Source organism: Mus caroli, unplaced genomic scaffold (genome assembly GCF_978045245.1).
Source record: "Mus caroli unplaced genomic scaffold, Mus_caroli_1 scaffold_9, whole genome shotgun sequence".
NCBI lineage: Eukaryota > Metazoa > Chordata > Mammalia > Rodentia > Muridae > Mus > Mus caroli.
This window is the reverse complement of record NW_028227264.1, coordinates 24,653,669-24,667,123: the sequence shown is the minus strand read 5'-3', so window position 1 is coordinate 24,667,123 and position 13,455 is coordinate 24,653,669. Positions and strand designations below refer to the sequence as shown.

Genomic DNA, 13,455 nt, shown 5'->3' with positions numbered 1-13,455 from the left:
TGATTCTGTGATAACTTCTTGTGATGTCATATGGGAAAGCAAGTATTAATTCTGCCTGAATATTTTACTGGCATCGTTGGAGTGTTATAAAGTAGCATTTACTACTGAGATGCTAAGTACTCCCTGCCCCCTGTGCTTTTTAATTAACATATTGCTCTAAACCGAATCCATAGAATCAAGCTTATTGAGACAGATGTCCAGTTCCTCCCTCAAGAGGTCAGTGCTGCATACCACATAGTTTCAGAAAATAAAAGCCAGACAAAACTGCCATGTGTGGAGGCTGAGGATTCCATTAAAGACACTGGCATTGGAACCTTGAAGATATACTTCTAAATAGCTATGTATTAACACTTCTGTGCTACCACCTATAAAAGGAACTTTAACAGGACCAAATACAGCTTTCTGATTTTCATTTAATGGAAACAGTCATAAAGTTTAATTGTATACTTGAGCACAGGGTGTCATTGCCAGTACATCTGATCAATAATTCATCGATTGCATTTGGCTCAAAGTAAAATTTGAAAGAAAATGTAGCCAGAGGGAGCTTATCTTGCTCTAACTTTATCATCTCTATTAATTATGCGTTTCCTAAATATGGATCATTAGGCAACCAAAGTGACAGCAGATGGTGAGCAAACAGGACAAGATGCTGAGAGGACCAACTCCAGAGCAGAATCCTTGGAAGAATTCATTAAAGGGCTTGTCCAGGATGCTGAAGGTATCAAAAAAATCATATTTTAACTTTTTTCTCTTACATAAAAATTAAAAGAAGGGATTAAAGGGGATTTGAATAGGCCCTACAAGGAGGTGTCATTTATAAATTCAAGTTGTAGGTGTAAAATGCATTTTGTTTGACATATTCAGGGTCATGATTAGCAGAAATCTATAGCCTATTGCATTAAGTGAGCAATGACAGTTGATGAAATAATGATTATGGGTGTAGAATAGGAATGAATTCTAGGATGTTTAAATAAGTCATTGAAAACATATGGCTTTGCTATTTTTCTGACCAGAGCTATTGAAAATTTATTCATCTTTTCTTTTTAAAAGTACCATTCTATTTGGTACACAAACACTGCTCTTTCATTTCTTAAAATGGTTCTTTAAGTACTTAGTATGAGTTGCAAGAGAACATCTGGTGCTTGGATTTGGCTACCCGAGTTCACCAGAGGCTCCCTGGCATTTTGTCCGTAGTTCGCTAGGAATTATTTCTTGGCATCTCCCAATGTGGCTGAGAACTGAAATGTAAGTCACTTCTTTGGGCAAAAGCCCAGACTAAGAAGCCCTCAGCTCTCCCGTCTCTTGAAATAAATGTTAAATATGCATACATGTTCAGAAGTTTCAAAAAGTGGCTTTTCTGTGTCTCTAAACATCTTTTAAAATGTGTGAAGTTAAACATCTTTATTATTCTACTTTATTGTTCTAGATGTTTGCTATTTCTTTTGGTAATATGGAAAAATAGACGGGCTATGAACTAGACTTCACAGTAGAGTCTAACTGATGGTCTATCATTGGTAATGACTGACTCCCCACTGTATGGAGTAGTAGTGTTTTCAGATAAGGTTGTTCTTTTTTAACATACCAAGTTAGTTCATCTAGAAAAGCATCTCAGTTAATCTGACAATGATGCATAACTCTGATCCATGAAACCGCTGTGTGTTCCCTGGCATTATTTTCCACTGATGCTATTTGAAAATGCCCCCAGGCAACAAATGTATGACAGAGAGTTGTTTCCCTGCTAGTAGATCTCTGGAAGTAACTTTTCTCATCTTCTTTCTGAAGTCTCAACACTCAACACCCTCCTGGAGATTAACTTTAAAATCAGTTCAGCTTTGATCTGAAGGCCAGTGATTAAAAGTACTTGCTCTTCTTGAAGAAGACTCAGATTTGATTCCCAGCACTGACATCACACAGCTGAAAGGCCTCCTATAAAGGCCTCTGCATGCATGAGGTATACACATAAACACTCAAGGTACATGCACACACAAATAAATAAAATTATACACACACACACATACATATACATAATCAACTTGTTCATAAACATAACTGCTAGTGGACATCAGCTTCCTTTTTTCATTGCAATAAGTCGTTCACCCTCTTCCCACAGAGAGACAGAGACATAGCTGGTGGTTTGATCAACATGGGCTTTTTTTGTTTGTTTTTCTGGGTATCATCTTACAGTTTGTAAACTGGCAGTAAGTCACCATTAGGGGCTATGTAAGATGATACTCAACCAGAGATGTGGGTCTATAAACCTGATGAAGAAGCATTGCCAATCAGCAGAGAGATCACTCATTTTCTACATTATGCTTTGGTCAGATGATCTGAATGCATCTATGGTGCTATTGCATCATCTTCTCACGCAGGTACAGTGTCACGTGGGATATTTGTATATGAGGAATGAGGAACATGGTTCATTTCTGCCAGGAGACACTATTTGGTAGAATTAATAGAGTTTTTACAATTAAAGTTCAAATTTCCATACACTGTATCAGAAATATGGTAAATTCTAGCTGAGATGTTCTACAAGATAAGCTACAAATGGCTTAACGGTTTGGGGAAGAGGAGCGAGGAGAAAAGGTGATGAGGAGGAAGGCAGTAAAGAGGAAGGAAGTCAAGAAGGAACAGGAATTGCCTAAATATTAACTACATTATACCATCCTTCTTGTTCCTTCACCTATACCTCATTGATGGGGGTAATCAGGAGCACTTTTCTATTTTGTTAGTGGCACTAAGCTGCTGTGGAAAGTGAGTGATTCTCCCTGGCATTTAAATAGATGGCATGTTCACCTCACATAGTGTCTTCCATCATGAGTGATGGCTTCTATGGATAATCAACTTCTATTCAACTGCCATGTACTTTTATGTCAACTGTAATTTTATATCTAGTATGCCCTGACTCTTGATCAGATCATGAGTGAATTATATTTTATCTTCTGGGTTAGAATTAGTGAGGAACAGAGATCAACCCCATTATGATTTAGATCTGACTTATTGCAGGACTTAATTAATACTAGTCATCTTCCTTGGCTGTTTCTCAGGACAGACTAACAAATTCTATTCCTGATAGACTTAACTCATCAGAGGGTTTTTCAGATTTAATATGAAGAGTATATTTGTTTCCTCCAAGGAACCTCGTTGTTTTACGGGTGATGCCCACTTCTCTAAAGAAGGCCACATCTATTCTCTGATGCACATCTGCAGCTGCCATGATTTCAAGCTGATTTATGTTATTTCAGGAAAAAAAAACAGTATGGCATGCCTTTCTATCTAGAAATATTTTCTTCATTTTCATTTCTCCTTTCCTCTTATTTACCTTTATGTTGATTTTTTATCTTGTCTTTAAAAAGGTTTAATTAGCATAAAACCCTCTTCTGAAATAAGATTGGAATAAGTAAAATCAATTCATGTGATATATTTTACAATTATTTTTCAACTCTATAGGAAAGATATTGAAAGGGACACTATATACTTTGAAATAGGATTTAATACCACATTAATCTTTGATTTATAATCTCATCCCACCTATAGAAGCAGTAGAGGGATCAAACCTTGTCTGTTCAACTTTCTGTTCAGTGCTGGGGGTTAAGTGTATGCTGAGCAACATTCTACCACTGACCTCTGACCCTTGGGCTTCTTATATAAAAATGATGTTCTCTTTCTTAATGCAGCATCATTTTCTTAAACACACTATGATTTTTCTGTAACCCATTAATTTCCTTAGTTCTTCACATGTCACCTCAGTTGAAGAGAAGTGACATATGCATTCCAGCGTATGCACCTGAGGGCTGGGGTCCTTATCCTTCCTCTGTTCATTCTTTTCCTACCAAACTCTTCTCTGCAGAGATTTATCTTTAAGAACGGATATAAAAGACACCCTAAGGTGTTCTTTATACTCAGTAAGCATCAAAGAGAACTTGGCCAAACACCAGAATGTAGGTCCCTGACGCCCAGAAGTTTTGTTTCAGATGACCTGTGGTGGGACCCAGGAATCTGCATTTCTTAAAAAAAAAAAAATGCTCCAAGATGCTCCCGCTGTCTTTGGATGGTGTGCGGCATTTCAGAGCCACCTACTCAAAGCCCACCCCGGTGCTGGGTAAACCTGACTTATGAGCTCTGCCCAGTGCAAATCTGAAAAATTTCTCCAATAAGGAAAGCTCAAGATTTATTACATTTTAAAGAGGTCCTCAGATCTACCTTTAAATGTTTGAAGATCACTCTTAGGCCAGACTCTTCACTCTGAGGATTTTCATGGGTAATATTGTAGAAATATATATTCAACAGACAAAGAGCCTGGGAAAATATGTCCCTTCAACTCACCAAATTAATGTCCCATAGAACATTCTACTGAGAGCATGAGGCTAAAATGAATGATAGTGCTATGCAACCGTTTCAATTCACCAAGTTTTTAAACTTTTATTTGACAGAGAATTCTTTTTCCAGATGAAATCTCACACAGAACACCAACCTATCATGCAGTTTCTTGGCAGAGCAGACATAATTTGTAGAGTACTCAATACACCTGCAGAATCCTAATATTCCAAAGAGCACAGCTAGAAACCCTGTTTACTGCATTGTACACACAGACTCCTGTGATGGCCTTTATTGCTGAAGGCATCTTTCTAGCCTAATTTCCCTAGACCGATGAACGTTTCCTCCTTTAAAACCTGGACATGGCAAGGCTGTAGCAGGTCCATTTTCAGTGAGCTCACAGCCTAGAGTATTTCCGTTCTCAGATTCTAAAGCTGATAGATATGACTGGTCAGCAAGGCAAAGGAACTTACATGTTCAGCGACATGATGTTGAATCATGTATCTCCTACTTTTTCCTCTTACCTGAAGAGAGATTGAGTCTGTTCATTGTTTATGTGCTCTCCATTATACACAATACCTTAATTACTATGTTCTCAAAAGGAGTTTAGCCTGGAGAACAATGACAATTTTTCCTCTTCATTGCTGACTGCCCTGGCACCTGCCTCTGGTTCTCAGAAGGAGCAACCTGGGCAAGATGAGAAGATCAAGTTTTGAATACCAGTTTTGCGTGTGACATTCTTGTTACTTAATTGACAAAATTTCCCTTATCTCCTCCCCATAGCCATAAATGAAAAAGCTGTAAAACTAAATGAAACCTTAGGAAATCAAGATAAGACAGCAGAGAGAAACTTGCAAGAGCTTCAGAAGGAGATCGACCGGATGCTGAAGGAACTGAGAAGTAAAGATCTTCAAACACAGAAGGAAGTTGCTGAGGATGAGCTCGTGTGAGTAGACATTCTGGGGGCTTTTCACTTGACAAGTGAACAGCATTATCATGTCTCCTAAGTTCTGTCCCACAGGTGAGCGGAGCACAGTTTTTCATGTCTTCAATTACCCCTACATACTTTGCTTTAAAATCAACTGAAATCATGTTTGCCTATATATAAAATATAAGTAACTGAACATTGGAGTGTTATTTTTTATAACTAGGCTGATGGGCTTGCTTTGCCTGTTATTGGTGTTCGAAATGTTTGAACCATCAATAAGCTCAGAAGACTGGAGATATGACTTGCTTCTTAGTGGTGGCTTGCTTTATATGCAGAATATCTGATTTTGATCCCCAACACTATGTAAAGTGGACAGGATGACACACCTACAAACCCTACACTTTTAAGATAAAGGCAGGAAAATCCAAAGTTCAGGATCATCCTTGGCCACAGAACAAGTCCAAGGACAACTTAATATATATTAAACATTGTCTCATTGGAGAAGGAGGGGGAGGAGGAGGAGGAGGAGGAGGAGGAGGAGGAGGAGGAGGAGGAGGAGGAGGAGGAGGAGAAGGAGAAGGAGAAGAAGAAGAAGAAGAAGAAGAAGAAGAAGAAGAAGAAGAAGAAGAAGAAGAAGAAGAAGAAGAAGAAGAAGAAGAAGAAGAAAAGAAGAGGAGGGGAGGAGGAGGAGGGGAGGAGGAGGAGGAGGAGAAGGAAGTAACAGAAGAAGAAAAGAGGAAAAGAGACAGGAAATAGGAGGGAGAGGAGGAGGATGAAGGAGGGAAAGAGGAGGAGGACATGACCACCTACTTTAATAAATGACAAATAAAATTCACATTCAATGCCATCATTATTTACCATTGTAGAAAATAAGTTAAGTCAAGGACTTTTCAGACTGCTGAATTGCAAGAAAAAGTAGAGAAGATCAAAATTATGGCATTAGGCTAGGATGACAAAAACATGATAGTTCTATCTTAGAGTTACTAAGCAATCATGTCAACAGTCCCATATTGGCTAAGGAAGTATATCATTGTGATGGGACAGCCAGTGTCTTGATCTCTTTACTTTTGCATATACAGCGAGACGTAAATTTTTCCTTTATTAGTCATAGTGTGACCATGGCAAAAGCCCCCCAAACAATTTTAAAAAATGTAAGTTTACTAATAAACTGAACAAGTATCTTTCAATTTTAATAAAAATTCCTGCCACAATTAGATATCAATTCACCTTGACAAGCATTGTAAATCTGTTGGCATGTATTCCTATATTTTTAACTTTTTAATGTTAGCATCTCCTTGTAACTTAGCTTAATATTTTAAAAAAAGTCTTAAGATGAGCAGTGACATTATTTTGTACTCTTGGGATGGGGGTATTTGCAGGGCAGCAGAAGGCCTTCTGAAGAGAGTAAACAAGCTGTTTGGAGAGCCTAGAGCCCAGAATGAAGAAATGGAAAAGGATCTCCAGCAGAAACTGGCAGAGTACAAGAACAAACTTGATGATGCTTGGGATCTATTGAGAGAAGCCACTGATAAAACTCGTGATGCTAATCGCTTGTCTGCTGGCAATCAAAAAAACATGACCATATTGGAGGTGAGAGCTAGGGTTCTTCTCATCACTGTCTTGGATTGGGGAGCAGGTTGAACATGTCTGGAACAGTGAAGTTGATATATGTTTCAAAGGACAAAACTATGATCAGGTTGAACATGTCTGGAACAATGAAGTTGATATATGTTTCAAAGGACAAAACTATGACTCTGTAAGGTCTTCTAAGAAACAAAACTGTATCTCTCTCTCTCTCTCTCTCTCTCTCTCTCTCTCTCTCTCTCTCTCTCTCTCTCTCTCTCTCTGTGTGTGTGTGTGTGTGTGTGTGTGTGTGTGTGTGTGTGTGTGTATGTGTCTGTGTGTCTGCCTGCCTGCCTGCCTATCTGTCTGTCTTTCCATGTGTCTATGTGTCCTTAATGGCCATCTCCTACTGAGTCAATTACACGTAGATCACTCAGAGTATGGAAAGTTTCTTTTAACAACTGGCATGGAAAAAGCTCATCTCTGAGAGATGGGGAATCTCATGTCAGTGCCACCTAGAAACCCAGATGGGGTCAATCCATTCCCCAGTCTACAGTGAGTCATTATAACGGAACTTGCACAAAGGATGACTCAATCCCAGTGCCATACAGTTTTGTGATTTACTTTCCGATTCCACAAGCTGAGTACAGAGACCTGGTTGCCAGGAACCAGTGCAGTTCCCTTTGCATATAAGGAAGATGACGTTATGAGAACCCAGAGAGACCGGACCTAGGGGACCTTCCTTACCTTCTTCTCTGGAAGGAGTTTATGGATGAGACATTTTCAAAAGGACAAATGTGGCCAAGTCTGGTTTATTTCCTCTTCTTTTCTTCACAGAGAGCAGTCACAATTTCTCAGAGTGCTGCTGAGCTTAAAATAAAAATAGGTTATTCTCACCACCTCTCCCTCCCTCTCTCCCTCCTTTCCTTCCTCCATCTCTTCCTCCCTCCTTTCCCCCTCCATTTCTTTCTCCTCTCTCTTATTGTTTTCAGTCTGTTCCATGATCATAACATAGTTAATGCTTAGGTTCTCTGAAACTGTATTTAGTGTACACAATTGTATTTGGCATTTAAACACCTTCCTCTCCATCTACAGCCCACCTCTTTCTGTTGACTTCTGTGGAAACTCACAGATCTACTAATGTAGAATTTCACAATAATTCAATAGCCCAGAATTGCACAAGTTCTCTAAATGTTTTTTGAATGTCACTTACAGAGAACTAAATAACCACACATTTTAGTTTTTGCTCTTTTATTTGATCTGTTTTCATTTAGGTCTAAGGACAATCAATTAAGAGGAAATTGGAGAAGACATTCTCTGATCTGGGATTTAGCCTTATCACAGTGGTAGAAAGCTGAGGTAGAGGGCTTTCTCTCTAAGTCATAACCAATCTTAACCAATCTGGGACCACTGACACACTAGCTATAGTCAAGAGAAAACACTGTCTGGAGAGGCAGGAAGTGCGAAGGCTGTGCTACCACAGGCTGTGTCATGACACTCTCAGACCTGTGATACCCCAGTGCAGTAACATATACAGAATTAGCTCTCCACTTTATGGCAACAGTTTAAGAAATTATAATTCCCTGTGTGGAAAGCAGACTAGGTAATTGGGAATTATTTTGAGAGGAGTTATAGTGGCCCGCTGAGTGGGAATGTCAGCTGCTCCTCATATCAGCGATGAGTAAAATCCAGAACTGTACTTCTCAGACACTATGGGAGAGGCTTGGACCCTATGTAGTCAGCCCTGGAGTTCCAAGTCCTCATTTTAGTATTTTTATCTCAGATGCTGTGCTTAACTAAAGGCTTATTTAAATACTTGCTGGATAAAAGAAGTAAATCATGTAAATTATCACAAATAAATTATGTGTAATTTAGGCTGGCAGGGCTACTAAGATTGATGCTAGACTAGCCTTTAAAAATTGTTACCTTGGGCCATTTGAGATTGGTCAGTGGGAAAGAGCCCTTATACCCAAGCCTGATAAACTGAGTTTAATTTCTAGAGCTCTTGTGGTAGAAGTAGAGGACTGACTCTATGCCCTTTGACCTTTCCATGCATATTTACATACGTATGCATACATACATACAAAAAGACACACACATAAACACAAACTCATACACACACAGACACACACACACACGCACACACTGTATAACAAAAGTGTTCACTATACAGAGTATATACATAGTCTTTGGACTCCACTGTAGAATATGCACAGGCTTTTCTAGGATGTTACCAGGTAGCCATAGCCTAAGATTCCTTGGATTCATTTACTAGCCACACAGATTTGAAAACAGTGGCTTTGTATATTATACATAGTGGGTTTAATAACGATGTGGCTTTAAACATCCATTAAAGTGATATTAAGATCCAGATCAAATGGATAGTTATTTATTTTTTTAAGGTGGTCAGCTAGTAGCCTTGTTTTTAAAAATATCCTCTAAATCTGGGAGTGGAGGCACACACCGGTGATTTCTGAACCTGAGTGGCAGAAGCAGAGGATAAGTTCCAAACTATACTGGATAATGCATATTAAGACCCTATCAAGACAGACAGACAAAACAAAACAAATTCTTCAGTCATTCAGATACAACCTTAAGTCTAAGAAATACTGATATAAAACTGGTGGTTTTAATAACCTGAGTCTACTTGGAGGTAAACACAGGCAAACAAACAAACCACTCTGTACACGTAAGTAATTATCACAGAAGTAATAAAAGTGGCTAGGGGAAGCTTCTGCACCTTCATAGAGAGTCTGACATTTGTTATATGATTGCCACTCAATAGAAGCAGGGGTGGGGAACACTTTGGAAGCATGGCATGAAAAGAAATAAAGGAGATAACATCTGATAGAGAATTCATGGTTGGTACAATTGGAATAGAGTACATATGGATGGCTGGTGACTTAGCCAGCTGGAATAAGCAGACCCCAAACTTTGCATTACAAGAATGTTGGCTTATGTGACTAAAGAGTTTTGTTTGTAGCTTAAACACTATAGGAAGCAACCAAAATGCAGAGTCATATATTAAAATTACATGTTGCAGTGTTTGTTAAGAGCACATGTGTAAACTGAAAATTCAGCTGTGTATTATTAAATAATGTGATTTTAGGCCAAGAAAGTTCATGGATATAACATTTAAATGTTTATCTACCTGTTGTTGGTAACCCACTCAGTTTGGGTTGACTGTGAATAATTACTGGCTGCATCAAACTTATAATATGAAAAAATCTAGATAGTTTATTGTTTCCTATTCTTAATATTGTAATTTATATTGGTTAGGAGGGTCAAAAATTTGTAAGAATAATCTCACATTTAGTTACATCAAACATTGTGAAAAATTTAAGGAAACGAAAGAACAATATGCACTCAAATATGATACTGTGAAGGTATAAGGTGATTGTGAGAAATGTCAGGTAGTGCGGGCCAGCTCACTCATAACCTTCATAAATGTCTCCTGGAATGAGATGATAGAAGATTTTGCACACCAAGTACTGGTCGTAGTTGAGTTAGAAAGACATTTGAAGGAGTGGACAGGAATGAGGGTAGAGAATGGGTACTGATGAGCAGAAAGACATCGTATAAGCAATTCAGGAAGCACAGGATGCACTTTGAGTACTTTGCCTACATGACTGAAGAAGAGAAGGCCTGAACAAAAACATAAAGGCACATAAGGACATGGTGTTTGCCGATCTGTAAGCTATGGTAAAGAGCAGCAGGAGGGAACGGCAGCATTTATCTAGCAAGTCTCTGAATGGATTAATCTAATCAATTAGAAGGCAAAGATGGAAGTATAATCAACCTTGATATCTGAAAAAATGAATTAACTATTATGCTCATGGCATACTTTTTATTGTTTTATTGTTTCAAGTATGCCTGTAATATGTTTGGTCAAATTCATCATCCAGTTCTCTCCCATTCATGCCTACTTTTCCATCCCAACTTCGTGTGTCTGTTTTTTTGTTTTGTTTTAACTGACTGTGTCCATTTAGAGCTACAAATATATATAGGCCTATATTTTCCACAGCCCACTTTAATAAGGTTCAACCTCCTCTCTAGCCCACTGCCCACCAGAGGTAGTAGAAAAGAAAAGTTAATAAAATATGGGGGGAGTGGATCTGTTTAGAAATAGTTCTTTGTGGCAATTCCAATCTTGGTTTTTCTTAGTCCAGTCTATTAGCAAACACCAAACATGAATTAGCAGCTGCAGTTCAGTCCACTTGGCAGACACCACAAATCAATAAGGGCAGTTCAATCCAATTGAAACCGTGAGGCTAGACAACTGGCTTGAGTCTGCGGAAGCTGCAAGAAGTTACAGGAACCTTTGGCAACTTTCTGTTTATGAAGTCACCACAAGCAAATCTCAGCAATGCAATGTAAGGTGAACTACTTCATTCATGTCTTCAGTGAAGACTAGCGAGCTGGAGCAAGGCAAATCAGTGTTTGAGCTCTCACTGTCTGTGGAGTCATATTTATATTTCTTCTAAATATCATGCATCCTTTCACTCATTTGATATAGCAAAACATCCTTTCACCTGGGTCTACTTCAGTAAAATGTTCTTTCACCTGTCTGTCCCAACAAAACATAATTTATAATCTACCCAAGTCTCCAAAGAAACCAGAAATTTCCACTTTAAATATATCCATTGTTCTGGGGTCATCACCTGGAGCTATGGTAACCTACCAGGGGCTTCATTCCTAAAGAAAACTGATTTTTTCCCTCTCACAGCAGCCAGTGGTTGCCAGTAACTCCTTAGGAGTATGACTTCATGAGTTCTTTTGCATTGCTGGCTTAATTTTAAAGCATTCTATCTCTATTTATCTCTATATATGAGCCTTCCTCTTTGGTCTCTTAGACATTCTGAATTCTCTGTTTTGGGTATTCTGTAACTTCCATCAATCTTTATCCATTCCATTTTATTTATCTTTATAACACTAATCTCATGATGACCTAAGATGACACACTTATTTACTACTGTGCATTCTCCCTCCTGTATTAGGTATCTCTCAATTGCTGCAACAGAACAAATACAAAATAAAAAATTGATGAGGAAAAGTTTATTTAGTTTCCTACTGACAGTGGTCTTGGTCCATGGCCACTTGCTTCACTATATGTAGTCTATGGCAGGGCAGAGCAACATGGCAGGGAAATCACACTAGAGAAAAGATGGTAATCATATGATGGCCAGGAAGGAAGGAAGAAGAAAGAGGGAAGAGAGAAGGGGGAACTCATCTGCTAAATGTTTCACTTTTGTGCATTAGTCGTACATGTGGCCTTTGCTGCACATTTAAGATCCATACCATAATAATGTTCCAGAGGAGTCATGAGAAGTTTACATTTATTCTAATTTTATCCCCAGTATCCCAAATGGTGTTCAGCACTAACACAACAACATATTTTCATAAATCAATAAGAAGAAAGGCATAAAGCAAAGAGAGATCAACATTTTCCCTGATTTCTCCTTAAGTCCAAATCTCCATACCTCCTTGTTTCAAAGATAGACTATATCATCTAGTCTGAAAAATTAGGTCCCTTTAAAAGTTCTTTACTGTCTAGATCATCATTTGCTTTAGTGTGATAAAGAACACAGTGACCTAATATTGAAGTTGGCTTTCTAAATCGACCCAGTTAAAACTATAAACACATAGTCTCCAGTTTATTGAAAAATAAGCTTAGCTCTTTGCTTAACACATTCATGGAAATAGCTCTTACTCCATCTGGTGTATTATTTTAAATGGCTTTAGTGCATTAATACAAAGAAGCCACAATCAAAACAGCACTTTTGAGCTTCTGTGTACAATATACCATTATATAAATTTATACATGAGTGAAGGTCTGAATGGCTATTATGTAAAGAATTTCAGACTCTTGGAAGCAAAGATGTGGTCAGAAATCAGGGACACTGAAACTTCTTCTGCATTTGTTGTCAAAGAAGAGTCATGGACACACCAAATACTCCACTGGAACTTTCAGAGTATCTCATCAGCTGCATGAAAACACAACTTCCTTTTCATTACTCATTCAAAACCATTCATTGAGGAAGTTCTCAGAGGTACTAGAGAGACAGCAATAGAGAAGACTGTCTCTGTAGAATCCACACTGTCCTTAAGAATGTATTCATGATACCAATTAGAATTTTGAGTTTGTTGAAAGAATGTACTCATGCACCCAGAGCTGATCCTATGCCACAGTGCTCCATACACAAATACTGCCAGGAAAAAGCTGGACTTGCAGGAGTGCAGGCACACTTGTGAGCATAGATAACACCACCACTTCTGCTCTGAGGGACCAATCTTGAGACCTCTGGACACAGGAACCAAGGAGCAGCCTGGGACAGGATCCTTCCGGTTTCCATCTGCTCCTGGAGTTGAAGCTGTGCCACAGCTCTCCAAATACCACCAGGAGAGAGCTGGTCTTCCAGGAGTACTAAACACAGGCTCCAGCTAACAGCAGAGATATCAAGATGGCAAGAGGGAAGGGCAATAATATAAGCAACAGAAACCAAGGCTACTTGGCATCTGTAGAACCCAGTTCTCCCAACAAAGCAAGCCCTGGATACCCAAGCACACCAGACGCAAGCAAGACTCTGATTTAAAGTCACATCTCATGAGGATGATAGAGGACTTTATGAAGGACATAAATAACTCCCTTA

At 38.7% G+C, this 13,455-nt stretch overlaps 1 protein-coding gene across 4 annotated transcripts in view; it reads left to right on the top strand.

Moving 5' to 3' along the window:
- Positions 1-13,455, top strand: part of Lama2 (laminin subunit alpha 2) — a 621,901-nt gene that overhangs the window by 481,582 nt on the left and 126,864 nt on the right. For all 4 annotated transcript variants that reach the window (XM_085842707.1, XM_085842706.1, XM_085842705.1 and 1 more), the window contains 3 exons: positions 607-718; positions 5,098-5,260; positions 6,622-6,832. In XM_085842707.1, coding sequence (XP_085698833.1) covers positions 607-718; positions 5,098-5,260; positions 6,622-6,832 — 486 coding nt within the window. The remainder of the gene's footprint in view (positions 1-606; positions 719-5,097; positions 5,261-6,621; positions 6,833-13,455) is intronic.